The sequence below is a fragment of the Archocentrus centrarchus genome, chromosome 5, assembly GCF_007364275.1.
Source record: "Archocentrus centrarchus isolate MPI-CPG fArcCen1 chromosome 5, fArcCen1, whole genome shotgun sequence".
NCBI classification, from domain to species: domain Eukaryota; kingdom Metazoa; phylum Chordata; class Actinopteri; order Cichliformes; family Cichlidae; genus Archocentrus; species Archocentrus centrarchus.
This window is the reverse complement of record NC_044350.1, coordinates 15760913-15786991: the sequence shown is the minus strand read 5'-3', so window position 1 is coordinate 15786991 and position 26079 is coordinate 15760913. Positions and strand designations below refer to the sequence as shown.

Genomic DNA, 26079 nt, shown 5'->3' with positions numbered 1-26079 from the left:
AAGAGTGTTGACTGACAGTGTGCAGTAGATGGAGTGAAGGTAAAGAGAGACACAGACTTTGAGACAAAGAAAGAGAGGGGTGGGGGTAAAAGGTGGTGGTGGTGGGGGTTCAGCAAGTTGAAACCTAAGCTTTCTGGACCCTGTTTTCCCTGCCTTCGGGCATTCTGTGGCTGGTAAAAAATGTGCTGTATATTTGAAGTGTTAGATCACGTGACAGAGGCAGGGTTTGTGAATCAAAGTACACAATGATTTCAGGAGGAGAGAGAGAGAGAGAGAGAGAGAGGGTGTATGTTGGTAATAGAGAGAGAGAGGGGAAAAGGAGAGGTAGGCGGAATGCAACAGGCTGAGCTCAAACGTCGCTGCAAGAGCAACTTCTGACTGACAAACTCAACAACTACACTCCTCCTCGGCTCGTTTCTCCACTGACTTTACCCTCACAAAGCACCACTCTGTGTGGTGTTCCTAGCCTCCCGCGGTCTGGTAAGTTTGCTTTTCAGTCTTACTTTCCTTATAACTTGATTCAAGTTGGCGGTTTGCAAGAAAAGAAGACAGGCAGAGGACATGTCAGAGCATGAGTGAGATGTGTTCGTGTTTCTCTTGTCTCTCTCCCTCTCCCTCTCTTTCTGAGTGTGTGTGTGTTGCTGGGGCAGCATGAGTGGAGAGATAGAGTTTCCCGAGGACAGCTTTAATTGAGAACAGAGCTTTTGAGAGAAGGAGAAAGAACAACAGAAACAGCTAGGGAAGCGAATGAAAGCTGATCGGCACTTGCATGTGCTCTCCGTTTGAGAAGATGAATACTTTTGAAAATGTGCGCGTGTCCTCATTTGTTTTGTCTTTGGATGAGTGTACACCTCTGTGTTTATCCCTGACTTCCCAAGCTCTGATTCACTATAATGATCTTGTGAGGGAAAAGGAAAGGAAATCAGCTCAAAGGGATGTTGAAATTCCCCAGAATTTTTCAAGAATGGCACAATTCCCATACAGCACATTACACGCTGCATACATCAGCAATGGCCGGTCTGAGTGTTACACAAGCTTTGTAACTATCCGACACTTTTTCCAACAACAGAGGAAGCGGCTTCTACAGCTTGCAGGCCCCCAACAGCCAACAGACTGACTGTCAGAGTTGACGGGTCATTCCATCAACATCACAAATGGCTGAGGAGGTCTAGACTACCTGAGCATGTACGCACTCAGCCACTCATCCCCTGCTGAAGGTTATGTAAACAGGTTCCCAACCACACAATTATATAAGCTGGATGGAAACATTGAAATCAGTTACTCCGGATATCACAAGACAGTCTGGTGTGTGTCTGATTGCCACTCCTGCTTTGCATTATGTGTGTGTGTGTGTGTGTGTGTGTGTGTGTGTGTGTGTGTGTGTGTGTGTGTGTGTGTGTGTGTGTGTGTGCGCGTGCGTGAGATAGAGAGAGAATGTATGTATGAATAAACTTAGTGATTGAAACACAAGCTCTTTTTGTGCACTCTGAATCATTCCAAATAGCATCCTTTGTGCGACATGTGCTATATAAATACAGATGCATTGCTTGATTGATGATTATGATTCAGATGTTATTTGCATGCTAAGTGCTTCTTCCCAGCTGAGCTGAGCTTTTCTGCATCTGTCTACTAACACTACGCTGAGGAGTGCTCACACCGTGCAATGCGAGGCCTCTCTATGAGCTCCTCTAGCAAACTCTTGACAAATCTATTCCAGATTCATTTTCCTTAATGTCGGGAGGAATGTTCATCAGCATGTCCAGAGGAAAAGTGGAGGAGTCTACAAATAGGCCATAAACAACTGGGTGTAAATGATGCATATTATGTTAGAGATCACAAGGTGGAGAACAGTGAGAGACTCACTGAATGTGATGTCTCTTCACCTTTCTTTTCATCACTTGTTCATTCTCTCTTTCGGTGGATGTCTGTAGAGTGCCGGTTATTGAGTACACCGATTCCAGGTTGGACCTTTTAAGCATTTCAGATCTAACATTTTGTTCTACATAAAATAAACTGTTGGAGATGATTTTGTCTGCTTGCATGTGCATGTGTTTGGGTGTGTTAGATAAAACATGTTTAACTGCATTGCAATCTCATCATTGTTCTGTATAGGACTGACAGCGCCTCAGGCTGAGAAGGATGTCTGGCTCCTCTCTCTTTCTCTCTTTCATTCCCTCTGTCTCACTGACTTCTTTCTCCTTTATTTCTTCTCCACTACACAGTTTCCATCTTTTTTTTTTTTCTTGCCCATGTCAGCTGAGTTTCATTTTATATGGCTTGCTCTCTTGGTTACTACATATAAATGGAAACTTGGAACTTCCAGAACAAAGAAGTGAGTGCTTGCTACTTGCTTTTGAGAGCGGAGGACACAAATGTTTTCTTGTTCCTCAGAATTACATATTGTCCACAAAGTTATTTAGAGAGATTTTGGTGAGAGCCGTGCTCTGGATGCGGTTCTAATTTTCCCAATTGGCTTCAGAGATTTGGACGTTGCTTGTAACATTTATTGTTGCTGCACTTTTTCCAAACAAGGCTCAATGTGTCTCAGTGTGTCTAAAGAGCATCTCAGTGTTTTTAATCGTGGCCCAGGGCTGCTCTTCGGTACAGGCTACAAGTCCTTTAAACACTCTTCTAATCCTCTCAGTGGTGGAACAGCAAGAAGCAGACTGACTGTGTGTTTTTGTGTGTGTGTGTGTGTGTGTGTGTGTGTGTGTGTGTGTGTGTGTCACTTCTGACTTTAATACTAAGTGAAAAGCTGCCTACCGAACGCCTCAGTAAGGTCTGACCCACGACTGAGCTGCTGAGCCTCAAGCAACACGAGCTGACCCCAGCGCCAACGTGGAGACCCTCAGCAGCCCACAGGGTAGCCTTCACATAATGACAACATTGTGCCGTTTATGAAACATTGCTATCACCAGCATCATCCCAATTAGCACCGCTAACACAGAATTCACTCATTGTTATTCCAAGTCATGCCACATCTTGTCTTTTAAATTTGTTCACCAAAGTGAAGCTAAAAGATACAGTCAACTGATATTTTCTGGATGAGAATGAACAGAGTTTGGGGGTCAGCGCCCATAGTAACAACATGGGATCAATATTTTATCTACAGATTAACCACTTAGCATTATTTTGATTAGATTCCAGTCACACGGGCCTAGAGACCAGTTGGCGTCCACCTGACAATCACTGGTGGCTAGGGAAAAACGTATTCCCCAGCCAGTTGCCAAGTGGTTGCTTATTGTCGCTATGTGAAATTAGTTGCAAAGAGGTATAGGGTGTTGCACTGAAAACCTTCTTGCAATTGTTTTGGTTGCTAGCCAACTGCCGTGGTCGCCGCTAAGAGGTTGTGAACCTGGGAAGAGTGCGATTAAACCGGAGACTGGAGAATTTTAACCAGGTGAAACAAACTGGACTTACTAAACGAGATTTAAAGCTGATGACCGCATCTTTTTTCTTTTTTTTTAAGGCTATAGTACATAACTCAAAACTCTTGCCTTCAGTTGGAATATCAGCAAACTTCCATGAAGCCTCTAAAACAGAAAGCGAGCGGTCCGATCCTGTTTACTGGCGATTGTTTGAGTAATATGCATGTCTGGCAATCATTCTGAAACATATTTCTGAGCAATAGTGCTTGAAAAATAAATCTCAAATAGTATTTTGATGCCTAATATTTACATCTGAGTGTATAGTCTCGGCAAAGCTAACAACATAATTGCACGAATAAATTGAAAATATGTGTTTCCCACAGCCAGAAACATTTTGTGGTTGTAAGATGGCTGTCAGACACTGATGGTTTATGGCCGAGCAGTACTTGTACTCCTCTGAAGACATTTTTACATGTCAGTTTGACATAAAATATCGTACGGTCATTTGTTGGAAAATCTAATTACACTGTTTATGGGTGATGGTGCCTGTGTTTTTTCTCCTCTGTAATGGTGTTTGTGTGCTAGTATATGCATTTCTTACTTGCCCCATTCAGCATAGCTCATGTCTGACTGACTGCGCTCACTAAGCCAGATTAGTTTGTGGTTTATGGTTTACAGCTAATTGTCCCTGCTGAAGTCATGTTTTTCCTTACATTTGGCTCTTTTTTGGGGGACTTTTCAAACTTTGTGTCCGCTCAGACTCAGAACTTAGTTTGGGCTCTTTATTTCCTTACTGTCCCCATAGATACAGCTACAGCTTCGTGTTCAACAAAACAACATTTTTTTCATTTGTTTTCATCACAAATTCCACTCTAGTCTTTAAATGCATGGGTTTTTTTAGCGTGCAAGTCAAAAGACGCTGCTTTTATTGTTTGGTCAATCTTACGTTGACAATGGCAAGTAGATTACAGAAAGAGAGAGGCAGATACAGATAAGCAAAGCTCATAGCCACAAAAGAACTACACAAGAATAAGCCTGCAGCACTTTGCCCTTGAATACCTGCCTATTTTCCAGCTGACACACATCACCCTAGATTGAATCACACAGGATGTTTTGAAATGAAAAAGGACTAAATAGTTGGGTAGAGTAAAAACATCTTTTTAACTTTAGATTTACTAAGAGGCAAAAAAAAGTCCAAAAAAAAGAAGAAAATGTAGTGAAGAAACAGCCGTTTTAGTCCATGTGACCTTTTCTCAGGCCAACAGACCAGAGTGTTGCTGCGTTTCCATTTGCCTCAGTGTTGGAGTCAGAAAAGCAAGGAAAACGGGATTTGTTTTGATGCTTAGCAATGTAGAGTCATTCATCCATCACTAGCAATACAGAGCTATGCTTGTTTCTTTGTGCTTACAAACCACCGCTGCAGCCCATTCGTGGATAGAGCCCGATCACTGCTCCGCGTATGGTTTATTTAGCAAGTCACAAGTGCACAACAGTGGAAGCACAGATTAAAGGTTTTACAGTTTTGCTACTGTTTACGGGCACTGCCGCTGTCTCGGATTGTGAATTCGGGGTTGTGCTGACTTTCCAAGTTGGAAGTCTGACTTCCAACTGGGAACTCAGAAATTCCAGCTTCTGGCTACAAATGGAACTCCATGTGTTTATTATCAGATAAACTGTGTGTGACACATTTTCACACCTTCGCATCATTGTGTAATGTATCAAATGTGCCAACATTAGGGCAACATATTCACCACTTGGTCAAATACAATAAGGGCTTCGGTGATGTGGAGCGGAGCATTGACTGTGTGTGGCTCCAGTTTGTAGTAGCTGGAGCTCTTACAGCCATGAGTTATGTATCATCTCTGTGCACACTTTCACATGACTGAGCCTGGTAATTCAAAATGTTAACACTTACCTTAAACTGTTCAAATATTCCTTAATTTGGTATACTTCTCTATACATGAAGTTGCCTAAATTTCCAAACCTTGGACAATTTCAAATTTCCCCCTGCTCAAGAGATCTGTGAACCTTTGCCATACAAATGCAATGTTTACCTCAGATAGTTAAAAACATGAATGGCAACATTCAACAAAACAGTACACAAACAATGGAACCAACCTCTCTGGTATCATATGAAGATATGTGGTTAGTCTCTCCACACTGCATCACTGGCATACACAGTACATGCATGCAGTACAAAACAGTGTAACCCCATTCCAAAGCATCCTCGCCAGGAGAAACCTGAAATCATCCAACAAACAAACTCCACAATAATTTGATGGAGAAGCTACAACATCTTTCTGCTGGGACTAGAACACCGGCCTCCTATTGTGGCTTGATGCCAGTGGCCAGAGGAGAGGATGTAGTGAGTGTTGAGCAAGGATGCAGAGGGGTGTTAGGTTGGAAAAATCTTCTGTTTGCACTCATTTCTCAGTCATGAAAGTCTCTATTTGACTGTCTGACTGAAAATGTTACAGCACATTATCTCCACACCAACAGGGCTTTTATTGAAACTGTGACCAAACTATCAGTACGCCAAAGACTGATGCTCCAACACCAGAGCGAGGTCATTTACTGCAGCTCCTCCCTGCATAGTGTATTTTAACAGTTTTAGAAACCCTCCTGCCACAGAGAGAAAAAAATATATCAAGTAATTTGGCAAATACTGCACTTTTTTAAGTATTGGTGGAAACCCAGCTTATTTCCATATTTTAAAAACATACCCATCTGTCTGTCTGTGGAATTTTGTGTATTTGCCATTTATCACCTGATAAAACAACCTATCAAAACTGTCTCCCTAAATGGCAAATCTTAAAAAAGTGATGCTCATTTTTTGTGTGGACAGATGGGACTGCTTAGCCACTGTGTGGACAGCTTGTTGCTGTATCTCTCTGTGGTTGTTCAGTTTAGATTTTAATACACCCGATCAGAAGTGGTACCATTAAGCTTTGTTTACTTAGATTTTTTTTTTCTTTTCAGAAGACTTTACAATCATAAAAGAGAGGCAAGAGTACTCATTTGGCTGGAAGCTAGGTACATGCACAACAGAAGCGTATGAAAATTTAAAAAAAAAGAAAGCAATTTAAAACAAAGTACGGGTGCAATTTGTGCCCACTTGTCTTTTAATTAGTTGTTGGCTGTTATATGTGGTTTTGTTGCTTGCAAACCAAAATAATATTGTGCTTGCCCCTTTGTTCAAGTGTTTTCAGATGAACAGAGGTTGCCATAAAATAATCTGGGGGTGGTTTATAAAATCTTGTTACATATAAAACATTTTCACTCACTGCCAACATAAAAAAAAAAAAAGAGCACAAGTATTGACAGGGTCCCCTTTCATAGATGATTGCAGGGTTTTTGGGCAAGTCCAACAACCTTTTCCATGCCTACGCACAGGTTGCGTAAGTGTTGCATCTGGTTAGTTAATCCTGGGAAAGGGAGAGAGGATAAATTAATAGCATGATGCTTGCATGTTATAGATTTGTTGAGGCAGACTCCTTAAATGGTTTTGTGTGTGTGTGTGTGTGTGTGTGTGTGCGTGTGTGCGTGCGTGCGTAGTTTCATAACTATAACCTCAAGCTGAATTGGGTTGGAAAAACCCATAAAATTCAGTAACACTTACCAGGATAACCGAATCCAGATAATGCTCCTAATAAGAGCTTAAAACATGCTCTTCAAAAAGTTGTTTTTCAGTTTCATCTGTTTACAGCTGAAAGATGTGTTGCAACATTGCATCAAAGACAATGATGTAGCTCCAAAATGTGTGGTTTGATGGAAGTTATGAGAAAACAAGTTAATAATACTGCTGGAAACCCCCATCTTTTTTGTAGCAAGACTCTTTTTTCATCCTCAAAATATGGGGAAAAAAGAGCATCAGTTGTGTGTCTGTGTTTGTGAGAGTGTGAGTGTGTGTGTGTGTGTCAGCAGGACCAGGACCAGATGACCCAGTTTGACCTGACCCAGCCAGGTCTCATAAAAGCAGTATTTAGGCCTGGAGGCCCGGAGACACAGTGCCACTTTTGTTGCCCTACCTAAGGTGTATTCCCCCTGGAGGGAAAATGAGGGGGTGGAGGTGTTACTCATTAGAGAGAAAGAAACCATTCCTTGGCATGGGCACTCATTATTTCATAGTTTATTAGTGGAAATAAATAGTTTCTTTATTTTTATGTATGTTTTCTGCAACCGCTCTGTCCACTCTCCCCCCTCCTCCCCCTCCATGCTGCCGTACCACAGTCTGCTCTTTCTCTTATTAATGCCGTTTGGAGTATGGCTCTAATTAATAAGACTCTGTTCACTTTTTACACATGGTCTGCCAGATGCTTGAAACGCCCTCATGTGCTCTGCCCCTCTCTCGCTTTTCCTTTGTTTCCCTCTTTTTCCATCTTTTTTTCAGCTTTCGACACTTTTTTCTTCCTCCCAATCCTTTTATACATCTGGCTTTCATACTAGTGATTCCAGCCTTTGAAATTGATTGGTTAAAGAGTCAACTCGAAGCTGCCGCATCTGTGGTAGGATTCTCTGTCCTGTATTTACTACTTCATTCTTTGAGGTCAATTGCCGCTTTCAATGGTGCTTCGGCATGTGTGAACGCTGTGTGTTTTTTTCCACTGATTACTTGCCCATGAACATGATTAAAGTCGAAGAACATCTGTGTACGTACGCCGCGGCAGCCTGCGTGTCCGTTCTTGACTGTTCCCGTGTCCTGCTTTTAGACAGGCATTTGTATGCATATGTTTTACAAAATGTGACCGTTCCACGCCATGTATGTAATCCTGTTTTTAATCATACTTTGTCCAACCTGTGTTTGACATTCTTTAATCGTCAAACACAAAACGTCTTTGTGAAAACAGTTGCAGGGACTCTCCCTGACTGGCCCTCACAGTGAAGAAAAACCACAGCAGAGCCAAGCAGTTCCAGAAAAAATGTCAATACGGGAAATATGACTTTTAAAACAACTCACTGCGCTGACTCTGTGGCTTTGTGTATGTGTAACGTCTACTGTATATGCGTGTGTGTGTTTGTGGGAGAAAATGGATGTAAAAGAATTTTACTCTAATAATCGCAGCCCAGATACTTGTAGATTAATTGAATATTTGATCCACCCTATTAATGTTAATGAACACTTCTCACGATAACACAAATGCAGGCCAACAGCACTACGATGCATTTCCTTTTAAAGTCGTCAGATAAATCTGTCCGTCGCCACAATCGACTGCTTAAACTATTTAAACCACTACATTTTTTTGTTTTGCTGCTTCCCGTTAATCTGTCCTCAGTGATGACACAGTTAAGACATCTTTTGAATAATATTTTCAAAAAAAAAAAAAAAAAAAAGAACCTGAAGTCTCTCATTTACAAAAATATTTAGTACCTCTTTATTCAGTACTTTGTAGGGGCCCCTTTGGCAGCAGTTGCAGCAGTTGCAGCTTTTGAGTGTTTTTGGTTTCTGCAAGCTTTGCACACCTAAATTTGGGCAGTTTGTTCCGTTCCTCCTGCCAGATCCTCTGAGGCGCCATCAGATTGGTTGGGAAGCATCAGTGAGCTGCTGTCCAAGTTTTTCGTCTGGGCTTTGGCTGGGCTACTACTCAAGGACACTCAAACACTATAAGAGAACCTCTAAGTGACTCCAGGGTTGCTGAGGTTGCGTAATTTAGGTCATAGTTGCACTGAAAGGTGAACTGTTGCCTAGTCTCTGTGTCAGGTCACTCTTGAACCGGGTTTTCTTCGAGGGTCTTTCGAGAGGTTTTCTACTGCTGAAAGGAACCCTCTATAGCATGACACTGCAACCACTGTGCTCCACTGTAAAAGGCAGGGGTGTCAAACTAATTTTATTTAATGAGTGGGCCACCTTCAGTCTAATTTGATCTGTAGTTGATTGGATCATTAAAGAATCATCAAAATCCAAAAAGTGTCCTCCTTCTCTGCAGTTTTTACACTTTGCAAAGCTATCTGGTGAGCCACATTGGACCCAGTTCGGGCTCAAAGGCCACACGTTTGACACCTCTGGTGTAAAGTTATGAGCCAGGTGATGATCAGACTGATAGCATTTAGAGTTCTGCCCACAGAGGTCAGCGTTCACTCATCAGGCTCTCTTTTTCTTTTTCCTCATAAATGCTGTTTAGCAAATACCAAGCTAGCTTCTATCTGCCATAAAGACCTGACTGATGGAGTGCTGTTGAAAAGGTCATCCTTCCAGCAGCTTCTCCGCAGAGGCCGTCTGAAGCTCTGTCACAGTGACCATTAGTGTTTTCAGTCACCTCTGGCACAGAAGCCTTCTGGCTCAGTTACTGGGTTTGACCAGTTTGATCAGACAGCCAAACGCTGGAAAGTGGCCTTCTTTCATTTCATCAGTTGTTGAGGCCAGTGTGCTCCAGGAAACATTCAGAGCTTTAGAACTGGTTTTATAGTGCGCTGACATACGCCTTTCCACAACTTTATGACAGAAATCTACAAGGAAGTTCTTGGGTGTTGTGCTGTGAGCATACATGCACAGATGTGTGCCACACAGTTTCCATCACAGCTGCTATTTTTAGCTTTTAGCGAAAAGTCCCTTTGACTACTCACACTGTGTGTGCTCTCCAATTTTCTTTCTTTCAAACTGACCCAAATTTATTAACTATGTGTATCTGCTGATTCAGAGTTTTAGTCATACAGTTGTACTTCAGTGTAGGACATTTGTAAATTCATAATTCTCTCACTGTGCCTCTCACCCACCCTGGGTGTTGGATTCCCATGCTGAAGCAGGCCCAAAACAACAAGACATTCTTTGGCCGAGCTGTATTTACCACAGCCCAACCACAAAGACGTAAGCTCCACCCATTCATGAAATCAGTGAAGGGGATGGGAGTCATAGAGTAAGATGATAGGAGGCCCTAATTTAACTTTTTGGCTGGGTCACAGTGTTACTCCTGAGATGCGGTGAGTTGCGCTCATCAAGCACTTTGAGCAAGGTGGAGGAAAAGTGATTTATTTTCTTTTTTTAGGTTACAGTGAGAATGTGAGTTATGATGTGTGTGTGTTCTTGTAAAGGGTTAACTGTACCCATGTTGTAGCTGGCTGCTCTCGGGCAGGCTGGCAGGAGTCAGGTTGGCAGAGGAAACAGAGAGACCCTTTATAATACAGTTCTGCTGATTTAAATCATATGGCATTGCCTAAAATTATTGCACTACTTGGAAGACAGACAAAAAGAAGGATGAAAGTTTTGTACTCCCCTCTGCTTCAGCTCTGTCAGCTGCTTCTTCAACACTTTTGTTTCCTTTGCTAGATCTTTCTTTAATTTGGTTTCATAGTTGGAGTTTTAGGTATTTCAGGTATTGCTTTCATTGCACACAAATTTAAAAGATTCTTGAATGAATTGATGGTATTGTTAAAACTTTAGGCGAGTTCTAAAGTTATGGTTCTCTCAAGAATAACAACCACATTTTGGTTTCTGTACTTAATCATTCCTCCTGCTCACTTCTCCTTCTGTAGAGAGTCTGGACCTGGCCAGGTCTTGGTCACGTGGCTTCATCATCCTTCATCAGCATCCCTCTTACCTCTCTGTGCCTGACCGCAGAGGAGCCAGCAGCTTAGAGGGGCTGAATGGCACTAGTCTGTTTTAAACTCAGCAGAGCCTCCTGACGAGGAAGAAGAAGAAACGGCAAGAAATTCAGAGAAAAGCAGTGTGAACCAGGACTGTGCTTTTCACGATGTCGACCAACAGAGAGCACCAAGTGCGTCACATGACGGGTTACCCTCGTGCTATGTACCCATTCACCTTTAACTCCATGCGGAGCCACTCCCCCTTTGACCTGCTGGCCAGTAGCCACCTTTTTGGTCGTTTTGGCACAGACCTCCCCAAAGAGATGGCTGCATTGTGTGAGTAATAAAGTTTCCCCTAATTATTTGCATGAGCTATACATTACTGTAATGGTGTAGGATTCTCTGAAGATTTATATTTTTTCAGTATAGTGTGATTCATCAGATCATTATGTTTCATTATGCATTTTTTTAATTACTTGTATGGCCACAATTAACTGGGTTACTTCACTTACATTCAAAGCAACACATCATATTTAACTATCTTAATGGTTAAAATGTCACAATGTCACATAATAACAAAGATTCAAACTATTGTGAAGTTCAGTCAGATGGCAAGAAATCATAATCTCACACCCCTACACATGACAAGATAGTGTGTCCAATGTCTGTCTCCTGACCACCGCTTTTTGGTGAAAGACAATAGAGACTCCACAGTTTTGGGAAAAGTCTTCAGGGCCAATTTGAGATTATAGTTAGGCTTTAGATCATGCACTGATAAGAGGAGAGGAGAGGAGAGGAGAGGAGAGGAGAGGAGAGGAGAGGAGAGGAGAGGAGAGGAGAGGAGAGAAAAAAAAAAAACATTTTCCATTTGGTAAATCAGGTAGATGAGGGCGGGCTAGAAAAAAGAAGTGGTCACCTTTTGTAATTTGCGACTCTCCATGGAGAGATCTTTACCTTAAAAAGATTGAAACAGGGATACATGGTTTGTTTTGTTTTTTGCAGAAAAGAGTTTCTCACTTTCACACTTCTTTGATCCCACAGAAGCAGTGTTAGATCGGGAAAGAGTTCACTTTTTGAGTCACAGGGGGTGCTGTTGCACTTTACTGTGACTGACGCTGAAAGCCACTGCCAGAGTGCAAAAGTTGGTACAAAGACAGATGATCTGGGGAAAATGAAGTTGATTTAAAGGATGAAAAACACTTCATCAGCTCCTTCTGTAATATACTCTTTCTTTCTTTCTTCTTTCTTTCTTTCTTTCTTTCTTTCTTTCTTTCTTTCTTTCTTTCTTTCTCAATTTCACTTTTATTATTTTAGGTCAGAAACTAACAGGCCACAGATACTAAATCTGTGTTTTGGTACTTATAAAGCTAACCTTTACGGACCTTTTTTTAGTTGTTGGTAATGCAAGTTTCAAGTTGGACTCATTGCACTGCATTGACCAGAAAAGTTTAGGTATTCTTCTGCAATTATAGAACTATGAAGCAGAATGCAATGCCAACAGTTTCAGTAATTTCCATTTTCTTGAGTGTGTTTAAATGAATATTACCTAATTGTCTGCAAAGCCTGCTTCTGTATTTATGAAGCCAAACTAGCTTGTATCCCTCTTTTTCCAGCATGCTACACTTACATACATTTAATGGAGTCTGTCAGGCTGACATAAGGTTTATAAATACCTGCTGAACACACCTGTCAATCAGTGTGGGTGTTTGTCACTGTGTGCACGTATATGATGTGTTCACTGTTATCTGCTGATCTTTAGTTATTTTCTGGAGCCTCTACAGGCTAATGGCATTCAGTTTGTGATTACATCTTTGAGATGTCGCCTCTGGGACTGTAACAGAAATATAGACAGAGACAGAGAGATGCAAGAGACAGCATTAAGTCATTTAGATGTGTGATGATAAGACAGCCTGTCAGGTATGCACACTATATTTAAATCAGTCAGATCATTTGATTGATATATATATATATATATATATATATATATATATATATATATATATATATATATATATATATATATATATATATATATATATATATATATATATGAGAGAGAGAGTTATGCCCTTACATTTCTGGATACTAACAAAATTTTTTATATTTTAGTATTTTTGCCGTGGACCAAAAATACTTTATTTGCTACAAAGACAAGATGACAACAAGATCCACAACATCACTGGATGGCATGCAGCCCCAATCCATGACAGAGCCTCCACCATGTTTTTTTTGTCTGTGAACACACAGTCGAAATTTTCTCAGTCGTTATTTTCTCAAAATTTCGAGTTACGGATGGCTATTTTAATTTTTTTTTTTTTTTTTCGTGGAGAAACCAAGCTTCCATAGCTGTGCTTGGGGTGGCTTCAAGTGTTGCTTATTTGATTGAGGATTGCACACACACACACACACACACGCACAGACACACGCACAGACAAGCGCTCACTCTGGTATTGTCTCTTCCTTGTATTGTGTTACACACAGATCAGTGTCTTGGGGCCATAGACACAAAGGTGTTGAAATGTACATTAAAAGGTTCCAAAAAGAACAAAACACAAAGGAATAAACACTGTTTTTAATAAAAGGCCAATTATTTTAAAATGAAACTATTTTGTTTCAAAATTTCAAAATTCTGTGTGATAGAGCAACTTGACCCTTCGCTAGTCAAAAATGATATTTAACTGAATGAATCTGTGCCATGAAGAATTAAGGCAGTTCTGAAGGCAAAACAGGGTCCAACACAGTAGTAGCATGGTGTAAGTAATAAAATGGCCAGTGATTATATTTGTCTAATGTTATTATGGTCATTCCTCATGCCTGTGTAGTATATAAAGCAAGCATATGCTTAATATGGTAGGAGGAATTTTAGTAATTATTATCATTTGGAAAAGGACACATTTATCCACCAAATGAATAAACTAAAAACTAATTGCATTAACTCTGTAGGTATCTTGTATATAAACAGAGTTTACTGTGGCTGCCTGCCAAGAGAGTTTCAATACGAAGACTAACAATGCAGCTAATAAGCCCATTCTTTACCCTCAAGTGAGGCTACAATAAATTACTTATTTCTCAGTAGTGTACTAAGTGAATCAAAGTTTATAAAAATGACTTTAGAAGTTTGAGTAGGATTTACAAATTAATTCAATCCATGCTGTAATCAGTGTGAGTGGAAGACTGGACTTTGTTCCCTAATGAGATGAAACTCAGAACATCCCTGGAGTTGAAATTAGCAGATATCCACATCAAAAGACCCCTGCTGTGTATTTAATCATGCAGCGAGTTCTCTCTTCTTCTCCTAATAGCTGGGCAAATTTGGCAAAACACACATGCAACTGATTTTGTCTGAGTCTTTTCTGCTCCGGGCTTCCTAGAAATTGTGTAAATACATAATACAATATTTCACATGAAATATTGATTTTTATTTTTTTTTTTCGAGACGTGTCAAAATTGGTTCTATTGCCAATTTTTTTTTAGACTTATGAAACAAAGGAAGTCTCCCTGGGAAGTAGTGAACACAATGTCCTTTCGTAATTTCTCTACTAGTAACATCTTGTTCTTTGTAATGTTTTGAGTGTGTGTGTGTGTGTGTGTGTGTGTGTGTGTGTGTGTGTGTGTGTGTGTGTGTGTGTGTGTGTGTGTGTGTGTGTGTGTGATATTAGTAACTTGAACCTAATGGCTCAGAATGAGGCTTGTGTGTTTTTCTTTTGTGTCTGTCATCACAGGCACTCTGTTTAAGCACATACACACATAATTGTCTGTGTCAGAACACACACATACACACGCGCACACACACACACACACACACACACACACACACACACACACACACACGTACATTTCCACTGCCACTCTGTAGGCTGCACATTCCAACACCCATGAATATCACAAACAGCAGTCTTGTGCTCCTTGCCTCACATTTGTGACTATATTGGTGCGCTTACGGATGACCGCAGTGAGACTTTGCACAAATAACTGTGGTTCGAGCAGGAGGAGGTGCCTGTGGAGAAATAGACAGAGAGAAAGAGAGGCCATTGTTCAGCGCTGTGTGTTTGTGTCAGACATGACGACAGGATGAATAGCTGAAGAACCTGATTGTGAATAGTTGTAATGCGACTCGCTCCTCTTGCAAGTTCAGTGTGTGTGTGTGTGTGTGTGTGTGTGTGTGTGTGTGTGTGTGTGTGTGTGTGTGTGCGCGCGCAAGAAAGAGAGTGGGGACATAGCTGAGTGGGGAGTCCCATGTTTTAAGTTTCAAAGGCAAAGAGGTGCAATTTGCTGAACTAAAAGAGCGGGCGTGAGCCGATGTTTCGTTAAAATAGAAGGAAAATGATACAACATCTTTTTTTTTTGTTTTTCCTCCTTCACACTGCCCCTTCATTTGTGTGCTTCTCTCCTCAAAGCAGTAACAGGGGGCAGGGTGCTGCGAGGCAGGGAGGCAGGGAGGGTAATTGTCTCAAGGTGTGGAGTGAGTTCAGCGGGCCTGTGTAGCTCTGCTCCCTGCAGTGCATCATAGTGAGCGAGTGCACGCTTCTGCGTACAGCTTGGCCAAGATGAGGATGACTGGAGGGACAAGGGCAAGATGAATATAAAAGTTAATCTGCTAAAACCAGCAGAGATGGTATCTTGTGTTTTCAGAATAGTATATAAAATTTGAAAAAAAAGAAAAAAAAAAGAGAGAAAAGAAAACAGAACGAAATGGATTCAGGGTGTTGAGAGAAATCTAAACATAAAGCAGAGAAAAACAAAGAAAGTAGAGAATTGTAATGTGCGAGAGGAATATGAAGTGTTCAAAGCCACAGGCAGTTGGAAAGTCAGTGTGCAGGCGTGTATGTGTGCATGTGCGTGTGTGTGTGTGGAGGGGGGGTGTTAGAGCCCCAGTGGGGGTTTCTTCCAGAGTTCATCCCTCTTGAACGAGGGAAGGAAAGGGAGGAGGAGAGGGAGGGAGGAGGGTGAGTTGGTCTCATATACAAACTATCTAGACTTTGGGCCAGTGTGGTTCGCCCGTGGCCAAGTCGCACTTCACTGTGACTGAAGTATCCAATACGCTCTGGGAGGGAGGATGACTGAATCCATTTGAATCAATTTGGAAGATTTTAATTGCAGCTGCACATGCAAAGAATTAGTGGGGAAAAAAACGAAAGAGAAGCCTTTAAAAGACAAAACTTTTGTGCAACATGAGACTCTTGAAAAAACTGTGAATTATTTATTTATTGACCCATTTAGGCCGGGCCAAAAAAAAAGGAGCCCATCAGGTCGTAGACCATGGATAGATTATTCAGAAACATTTGGACAAAAAGTTTCTCATTGTCTTCTGTGAGGCACTATTTTACACATCCATAAATTCTACACGATTTGCTGATCGATTCTTACAAAGGTTTTCTGGAAATAACAATGCGATTTGACACCAGCTGCTGGCAAAAGTGGCACAATATTTATTTGTGTTTAATTAACTGCTATTAGATGCAGTTGTTGGTTGTCAGTGCACAACAGGCCATCTGCACATCTGAAATTTGCCTACATGTGCTACATACAATGTAATCAATATTTACTATTGTAAATGAATAATTTATGAAGGGATGAATTAATGAGCAATTCCTTTTAATAATACGTGACACAGTTATGTGTATGTAACTTTAAAAAATGATGGCATGTTTATTGTCTGATTTAGTGTGTTTCTTTTCCTGTTCTCTGCTTTTTAGTTTGTTGTTGCCGTCTTTCTATAAAAACCTTATAGTTAAGATCATTTTTTTTTTAAATCCTAATAAATATTCCATAAAAACAACATCTTGTAATATGCTTTTAATTTTAGGGATATTAAAGAAGTTTTTTTTATGTGTGTGTGTGTGAGCGTGTGTGTGCGCGCACGTGCCTGTGGGAACAGGTGTGTTACTGTGGGCACTTCCCTCTGTTGCCGTGGGGATTGAGAGAACCCTTTTTACAGTGAAAATAGGCAAACAACAACCTTACACTGTGCTTCATACTCTGAGAAGTAGGAGCTGATTTTTTTGTTTCTCTTTTCCTAAGGGTGGCCGAGGTGCTTGTGAGAGAGGCTATTTCTTCCCTGCTGTGGTGGAACAAAAACAAAGTTAATGCCGAGAAAGGAGAAAGGAGCTAGTGTAGAGTAGGGGGAGAATGGGGGAAGAGAGGGGTGTTTGTTTTCATTTGTTGAATATGAATATATATAAAAAAGGTGAGTTTGAAAAAGTTAAAGGAGAAAAGAACCCAGGAGAGAAGGACTGTTGCACGGCCAGTTGGAAAAGCCGGTTCACGCCTCCTCGTGTTGTTTGTCCCTCCTCTTTCTTCTTCCTTAACCACACCCCCTTTTTTCTGTACTGGGAGAGCCGCTCAGATAGTTGGCCGTGACTGCAGCAGAGTGTGAGAGGCCCAGACAGCCAGCAAGAGGGGAACTGAGATCAGTTACAGCAGGAGAAGGGAAGCAGGCAGGCGAGAAAGTGATCTGGGAGCAGAGAGGGTGGAAGCAGTTTGCTTTGTAGAACAGTAAGAAAGTGAAGGAAAAAAACAGAAAGAGGGGATTTTGTCCATGTAGAGGACTTTGGGGGAGACAGGACAGCCGGCCAGGGGGGGCAGTGGCAGGGGCAAAGACAGACAGATAGACAGACAGACAGACAGGGAACACCTGGACCAAGCAAGGCATTGCGTTACTTTGAGATTTCCTCAATAGCACAGGATTGCAGTGAGTTGGAGAGAAACATGTTTGACTGCATGGAGGCTCTGGGGCTGGCCCCTCGGCCCCTCTTCGATGTGTCAAGGCAAGGCTCCTGCATGCTCGGCAAGGCCACCCCTTACTTCTCCGGGCTGGACCCTTTTGCCTGGGCCGGGACAAGCAGCGTTCAGTGTGAGTACTCTGTCCTGTGCATCAGACTGTAAAAGAGCAGCTGTGTGTGGATGTGTGTGTGTGCGTGTGTCCCAGTGTATGTGTGTGTTCTTATCAGAGCCCTGGTTTTGTTATCACGGAGTTCTCTCCACAGGAAGAGTCAGATTCCTTTCGATTATGTGTACCCATTCTCACCCTGCAGTCTGTTTGTTTATGTGCTTTAGTGTGCTTTGTGAGTGTGAGTGAGTGAGTTGGGGAGTGTATTTATACATCACGGTGTTTGTTTTCTTTATGAATGACTTCACATGATTGACAGCTCTTTCAAACAATGCAGGGACTTAACCCGGTGATGTGTCCAGAAAACAACAACTGCCAACGTCCCAGCCGAAAGCTGCACTGACAGATCGAAGGCAAATGGGCCTTGAAATCACATGGTTGCAATTTGGCCCACAAACTCACACAGAGCCGCAGTTAGTTAGGAATGGATCATTTACAAAAGATAAATAAAGATAAGCAGAGTGAAATATTTTTATCAGAGGGGCAGTCTTTTGCTTTAAATAGATTTAATCTGTGTTAGCACTGATGCAAGAGGAAGAAGTTAAGTTAAAAAAAAAAAAAAAAGCTTGATTTTAGCACCTTTCTTCAAACATGACTGCAGAAATGAGAAGCCAGTTATTAAAGGATAAATCACCTGACTCGTTATCAGTCACTGTTTCTCAACTCCACAGGGTAGACATTCTTTTGACATTTGATTAGATATTTCATCAGGCATTGATAGAGTGCTGAAAAACTGTACTCGCCACACAGTAACAGTCATACGCTTCAGAGATAAATGAGAAAAATTCACTTTATCTCGTAAAATAATAAGGCCACCTTTTGTAACTGTCATGAAGTCCATTTTCAGAGTCTCAGATTACACTTGGCTTTGTGACTTGGAAAACCAAACGTTTATAGAAACTCAACTTGGAAGTGGGGCCACGCGTGCCACCGAGGCGAAACTTTTCCGACGCGATTTGAGATGTCCCCACCGAGCACCTTAAAGCCCATTTATCTTCAGTAATTATTTAGATACCAGCGCATCAAACCCTGTCGAGGCCCGCGGTGCTCGCTAATGATGATGGATGAGCAGTCAGGATGACAAACACCACAGCAGGGCCTGTTTCAACTTGCTGTGGAGCTTTGCCAGATGCCATCCTGAAAGACAAATGTCTGCAAATGTTCATTAATCATCATTATTTAAACATTTAAAATTTAGTTTCTTTCTTTTTTCTTTTTTTTTTTCTCAGCCAAAAGACAGTGTATAAGAACTAGAAAAATGCTCACACACTAAGAGTTTTGAGGAAAATGCACCTTTTTCAGTATCAACTGATTCATTAATTGACAGAAAAATGATTGACAGTAGCTTTGATTAATTATTGTGGGTTATTTTTTTCCCCTGCCCTTCTCTGGCTGCACCTCCTCTGAGGTTAGGCTTTATTGTTGTTCTCACTCTTGGATCATGTTAAAATAAATCCTTTTGGATTTGGATCTGTTTTTCCTGACAGCTCACACTCATAATTGATGCACAGAGGAAAGGATCGTGTGTTGCAGATTTCCTTATAAAGGCTACACAAGTGCATCATTTTGATTTCTGACTTGTTTATTATTTAACAAATTGCAGCTTTTGCTAGGTTTTTGAATTGGCTGCTAGTTTATAGCATTAAAATAGTTTGTTTTTTTTTAGATGTTGCATTTTATGTCATTTCAGTTGGATAAATAGGTTTGACTTTAATTTGACTTTTTATTCCAAAGCAATAAGATGATTTTTTTTTTCTACTTTTATAACTTCCCATGTATAGTCCCGTGAACTGCGACACAGTGTATCTTTAGAGCTGATTAAACAGAGAACAAATGAATGCTTTTTCTTTTCAGTGTTGCTTTGGGTGAACATGTTCTGTTGGACATTATGGTGCCAAATTCCTGAGGGCATTTTGGCCTCCCTGTCTTCTGTGTGTGTGTGTGTGTGTGTGTGTGTGTGTGTGTGTGTGTGTGTGTGTGTGTGTGTGTGTGTGTGTGTGTGTGTGTGTGTGTGTGTGTGTGTGTGTGTGTGTAAGGGGGGTCATCTTTTCCTGCATTTTTTTGCGAGGCAGTTCAGCACCTCTTTGCCTTCCTTTGTTTCAACGTCAGGAGGCATTAAAGGGAGCGGGGACATGCCTAAGTCTGTCTGCTCTCTCTGTCACTGCCTCTTGTGCGGTGTGACATTTGGGTGAGTTTTTTTTTTTCCCTCCTCTTTTGAAGATCCCCTTTTTCTTCCGACAGCGAGTTTTCTTCCCAGCAGTAAAGTGTATTTATTCTTTCCTGATACGTGGATCAGCTTACGGGCCTTGTGTTGTGTAACTGAGAGCTTTTAATGATTCAATTACAATTATAAAGGCCCAATTAAGAGATTAGGTGGTGCACAGGGGCATGGGCACTTAAAAGAGAAGAGGGGTGAGAGGAGTGGCAGGATGAAGTTGGAAGTTGGGATTAAACCCACTGTTGCCCTTTGTATCCTGGTGTTTAGAGCCCCAAGGGGAAACGGTCTTCTCTTCATTGAGTAGTAAAACCCATTTCTGCTTGGCATCTTTTCCTCTTTGAGATCAGGTTCTTCAAAGCTGCTCTAACAATGGACCATCGGGTCATTGTGCAGGAGAAGCAACGCTAACCATGATACAGCTGGAAGATGCTGCTATAGGCAGTCACAGATAAATGCACAAGATTTGTGCTTGATTTATGAGATAAAAGAGGTCTTAGAGAGTGTTGTATTTCTTGGACTAGAAGGGCTTGGATATTTATTTTGGCTGGACTCTCGGTGGTGTTGCTTGTCTCTCATACAGTTTGGTGGTGTGTGTCAAGTATTCTTTTTCTGTGGATTTCTGTGTTCTGTCTCCACTGTTATGCTTAGCAAGAAACTTATCGCTTTCTCTGGTTAAATAAAATTAATATGTCACAACAGATTATTTCATTACATTGACTCACACAAGTGCCATAATAAGTTTATAACTCCAATCTGATTATTTAGAGTAATTAGGCAACGGTTTGGATGCAAATATAACGCAAATCCCCTTTGATTTTGAAACCTCCAGACTCCTCTGCTCAGAGAGCGCACGTGGCAAATAGTAGGTGTGATTTATGTGAGGATAGCTTATTATTTTTGCAGTAGTCTTATGAAAGCTACAGGGAGAGTTCGAATCCGGTTCTCCTGATTAGTGATTGTTCCAGCTTGAGACCAACATCTTGTGAGGTCCAGCAAGTCATGCTCAAACTTGTCTCCAGTTGTGGCGTTCCAGCTTTCAGCCCCCGCCTCCACCGCACCGCATTATCTTTGTGCCTACACGATCCACAATTATTAATGTCTTTACAGCATTTCTCAGTTTTTACATTTACACAACCGAGTGCAAATCACTTCTTTGACTTGTGGCTGCATGAAGGAAAACTGGTGGGAGTCGCGTTCAGAATGAAATGAGTCAAACCTAAATAGGAGCCAGGTTCAACAGTGTAACCGCACCGTTAGGTCTTTGTATAGCAGACTAACTATTTCAAGACATTAGCTTAGCATTCACATCTTATATTTTGATATAAAAATATGAACGCTGACCACGCTGTTCTACAGTTGTGCAGTTTTAACTGCTGTACATGGATATTTGTGTGTCTGTGCTGAAAGCCGCAGAGACTGGCAAAAAACAATGTGTTTGAGAAACTCTGCTGGGCCCCAGTTTTAAATTTAAGGCGCCCAGAGGTGGGAACTGACTGTGGAGTGATATTCAAAAGTGGAGGGAAAATATAAAGCTGGGTTTATTGGGTGTTGTTCAGAAAAAAGAAGAAAGGAACAAAAGGGACAGAAGGCACAAACTTGAATTTAACAACGTGCCCCATAAATGCACCCTCCCCACACACACACACGCGCGCGCTCTGTTGACGAAGACCAACTCCTGGACTGTGAAAACAACAACAAATGATTACAATACTGCTGTTTTCCAGGTTTTGTGTTAAACCTTACCTTGCATTATTACCTTGTCAACCTGAAGTGTGCAGACTGCAGTTTTAGCTTCTTTCAGACCATATTTCTCTTGAGGGTTTGACATGCTTTACAACAGTGCAACGGTTCGCATGGATGGAGGATTTGGTTTCTGTTTTTGTAAGCGAGCTTGTGCAAATGTGTGTGCATGTGTGTGTGTGTGTGTGTGTGTGTGTGTGTGTGTGTGTGTGTGTGTGTGTGTGTGTGTGTGTGTGTGTGTGGGCGTGCCTTTGTGCACTGTTGCCTGTGTGTTTGCTTCTGTGCCTCCTTTTTAATGTTTGGTGTGGTTTTTATGGAGCCATCTCCTGGACAGTAGCCTGGTTTTCACAGCCCTTCCTTTAAAAGGCGCTGCCAGTGACAGGAAGGGCTCCTCCTCCTGCCAGGGCAGGAAGGCAGGAGAGGACACCGGGGGGAAGAGGGTTATTAGTGAGGGCTCCGGGAAGGGGGGCTGGGTGGGGGTAATGGTATTGAACTTAGAACAGCTGATGAAAAGGATTGTCACTGAGATCTCCCCTATCTCCTCCCTGCTGTCGTGGTAATTATTTGCTCAGCATACTTGTGGTTTGAAACTCCACCCGTTGCTGTTCATAATACAGTACGATACAAAATACAGATCACAGAATCAAAAATTGCTCATGCTGCATTGATGTCGCTTTTTGAAATGGACTGCGTTGTGGTTATTTAATAATGAAGGACATTTATCACAGGGTTTCCTCCCTCTCTCCCTCCTCTCGCCGTGTTTGTGAATGTTGTTGCACTCCAAGTCACACGGAAAACCATCGCTCACTGTCCAACTGACCCATCGAATCATGCAGCAGCCCCCACACACACACACACACACACACACATTTGCATGTATGTGCACATTCCACAGCACGCTGCTAAACATTTTGTTTGGCGAGAAGTTATATAAAATCTACATTTGTTATCGAAATTACAATTTGACTGGCTGCAGGAGAAAAAGTTTAGTCTCGGTTAGGTTATGAATTTGAATGTCCGGTCATTATTATTTTATTACTATTTCTCAGAATTCTGATCTGGCTCACAAACTACTGTAAAGGCATTATTAAAGTTTTATGCATGCTTTACTTTACCTTCCATTTCAAGAAAGATGTGAGGCTCACACGAGCCCCCCAGGACAAAATCTAGCTCAGTAAGATGTGTGATGTAGGCAGGCTGAGCCCGGCTCACACACAAACAAATACAATTATGGGTGGTGTAAAGAAAAAAAAAATCCACAAACAAAGCAGTTACTGTTGTTGCAGTTTGACTCATGTCTGAAGTATTTATCACTTCCTGCTATAAAAACTGTCCGGTTAAACAGCAAAAACCTAATATTAAGCTTTTCTTTTTGCTTTGTTTTTAAAAGCCATGTTTGCCAGAAATAGTTTGACAGTGCAGATTTAGTAAACTTCTCGGGACTGATATGTTGATTCCTGAGCTCTGGCTCTCAGGCATCAGAGCTGATAAATAAGAGGGGCTGCTGTTGTCTAAACAGAGATGTACTGATCTGACAACAAACACTGAGGAAACGGGAAAGGAGGAAGACGGAAAAGACACGTGATGGGAGTAATATCGTAGTGTGACGTAGTTTGCAGAGGCCAGAAGTTGAATTTTATGTTGTAGCTTTGCTGTAAGTAGATGACGTCTAGTTTAATGGTTTTCTATTGTATTCTGATAAGTGTGAGATATGTCATATGACAGGTTGTATTTATAGTTTTTATTGAATGTGAACCTCTGCGTGGGAGTTGTATTACACTGGCTGATTAAGCTGATTCACACAAGGCGTGTTGTCTCTTCTGAGTCCAGCAGCGGAGCGGTGTGCTGATTGATGTTGTGACATACTCGGGGGTGAGCTGCAGGTTAAGAAGAGAGAGGGTTTTTTTTTTTTTTTTTTTTAAACCAAGGCTCTGAGGCTGAGCTCGGTTCAGGGTGATGACAGCTGCTGACAGTTTTTGGCTCCTCTCCCTCTTTCTCCACGCCAGGTAAAGCCCCACCCCCCTCCCTCTCTCGCCGCCTTCAGCCGAGCGTCTCTCGCCCTGTCTCTATCCGTCATGTGTCTCTGAGTCACGTCCCTCCTCACCTGCTCTCACCACCCTCAGACACTGTCAGTCACTACCTCTCTCCTGGCGCCAGATGCAGGTTCTCCATTTCAATGGGAGCTGTTTTTCCACTTGTTCTCTCAGGGCCACTTTTATATCGTCAGTGTTACTATATAAACAGAAAACAGCGATCGGGTTGCAGCACCACTCATCCAGCTCCTTCACTTCCACCTCTCACACCTTTGCTGTAGGAACCCAAAACTGAACGCACGCTGTAAGAAAAATTAGCAGCACTTAGTTTATTCAGAAACTCAAAGTCTGAATCATCCCCTTGCCCCTCTTGCTTTAGAAGATTGCATGTAATTATCTGCAGCCTTTTCTAGTAAGACGATAACAAAGAAATTATTGTGTCTGGTCTGTTTTTGTCTGACCTGTCTGAATACATGAATATGAAATCATTTTTGCAAATACAATAGCTACAATTGTGCGCCTTTCTCGATTTTCCATTTAGTTTCACACAATGGAAACTTGTGCAGGTTGGTGCGTTCTTAAACTCGCACAGAAGATAATGCAGAATGAATAAATCTACTTTCAGCTGCTCCTTTATTTACAAGAGGTCGCCACAGTAGGTCGCTAAGCAGAGTTTTCACGCCGGATGCCCTTCCTGACGCAACCCCAAAGGGATTTGTGTCTCCTCCCAGAATCAAACCAGGGATCTTTCGCTTGATAGGCAGATGTGTGAACAACAACAACAAAATAATGCAAAATGAATGCTCATGTTTATTCACTGTTACTGTACGCAGTAGTGTTCGTGTGTTTCTTTCTTTTTGTTCTTACCTTGTTGTTGGCAAATCCTTGTGTCTCTGTGTACATTTCGTATGTATGTCCTTTAAAATGTAACTGGCCATAAAAGCAGGAACTAGGAACTAATTATTGCTTTCCATTTATCACATGTCAGTATTAGCCATTTCTAACGGGTAACAAATGCTGGCTGCTAATTTAAACCTAGTTTTAAAAAGCTTGTTTAGTGAGTGAGACATGTAAACAATCACTGATTTATGAGAAACGTCCTGTTATTTTCTGACTTACTGTTTTGCAGTGTAAACATAACACAATGTTACATTCATTTTAGTTAATTTATGTATTACAAAACAAAGAAGTCAACAGCACAAAAAATTCCTAAGACATGTAAGTGTTCATGTCTTTGTTACCTACCCATTGTTTGTGGATCCTGCTGAACCCACAACTTTACTGGGTTTTAAAAACATTCAACCACAACAATTTACTAAAAAATACAGACTTTAGAGAATTTCTTAAAATTTCATATGACAATTTCATACAATGTGATTTTTAAATCACATTGTATGAATTTTTAAATCACTAATTTGCATTTTATTGCATGAAATAAGTATTTGATACAGTAGAAAAACAGAACTTAATATTTGGTACAGGCTGTTAATGGATATCAGGAGGCTGCCAAGGCCTGCCCCCTTTGTCCACTTTGATCTGTGACATACCTCAAGGGTCCATTCTGGGTCCAGTTCTGTTATTAATGTATATGCACTTGGATCTATATTTAAAAACAACATGTTGCTTCCCATTTTCATGCTGATGATACACAGCTATACCTGCCTCTCAAACCAAGCACCGACTCTTCCAAATTCCTAGAGATGCTTTTTTAACTCTAGACCCTGCAATTACTGCAATTTGCTGTATGTTGGACTAATGTTACAATTACAGCTGGTTCAAAGTGCTGCTGCTAGGCTCCTGATTGGTACATGGAAGCCTGGTCAGATTTCACCCATTCCTAAGTCATTACATTGGCTTCCTGTGAATAAATGGGATCAATTACATTATTTATCAGATCTTTTACAATCCTGTGGCCCATGATACTTACTTAGGTCCGTTGATCAGCATCTTCTATCCACACACTAAGGGGTGCAAAAATAGCAGGTGGGGTGCACACACACACACGGACGCACACAGAAAGTACACAGCAAACCTTTTTCTTTCATTCTTTCATTTACAATCCCCCCTAGTCTATTACCCTGGAGTCTAGTGAACTTGAACACTGTGCACTACATGTGATGTAAATGTGTAGGGAGGTGTGTAGTGTGTGCTCAAGGAAAATGTGCTTTTGCATTTCCTTCACATAAAATAAGTCAAGATCACCGAGAATCAGGCTGAAAATAAAGTCACTGCATCATTTTTCTTTTAGTAGCGTGTCCCACACTTCAGAGCAACACACAAGGGTGAAAAAAAATGAATACTGCCTGCATCATT

The 26079-nt window shown here is 41.4% G+C and overlaps 1 protein-coding gene across 2 annotated transcripts in view; it reads left to right on the top strand.

The window, feature by feature from the left end:
- Positions 1-307: 307 nt before the first annotated feature.
- Positions 308-26079, top strand: part of LOC115780092 (retinoic acid receptor gamma-A-like) — a 32872-nt gene continuing 7100 nt past the window's right edge. Inside the window, exons 1-2 of one of the 2 annotated variants that reach the window (XM_030729073.1) lie at positions 308-480; positions 10836-11222. In XM_030729073.1, the coding sequence (XP_030584933.1) occupies positions 11054-11222 (169 nt within the window). In that variant the 5' untranslated portion in view covers positions 308-480; positions 10836-11053. Of the gene's footprint in view, positions 481-10835; positions 11223-17157; positions 17740-26079 lie in introns of those variants that run through there. The other variant, XM_030729074.1, reaches the window with a different exon arrangement.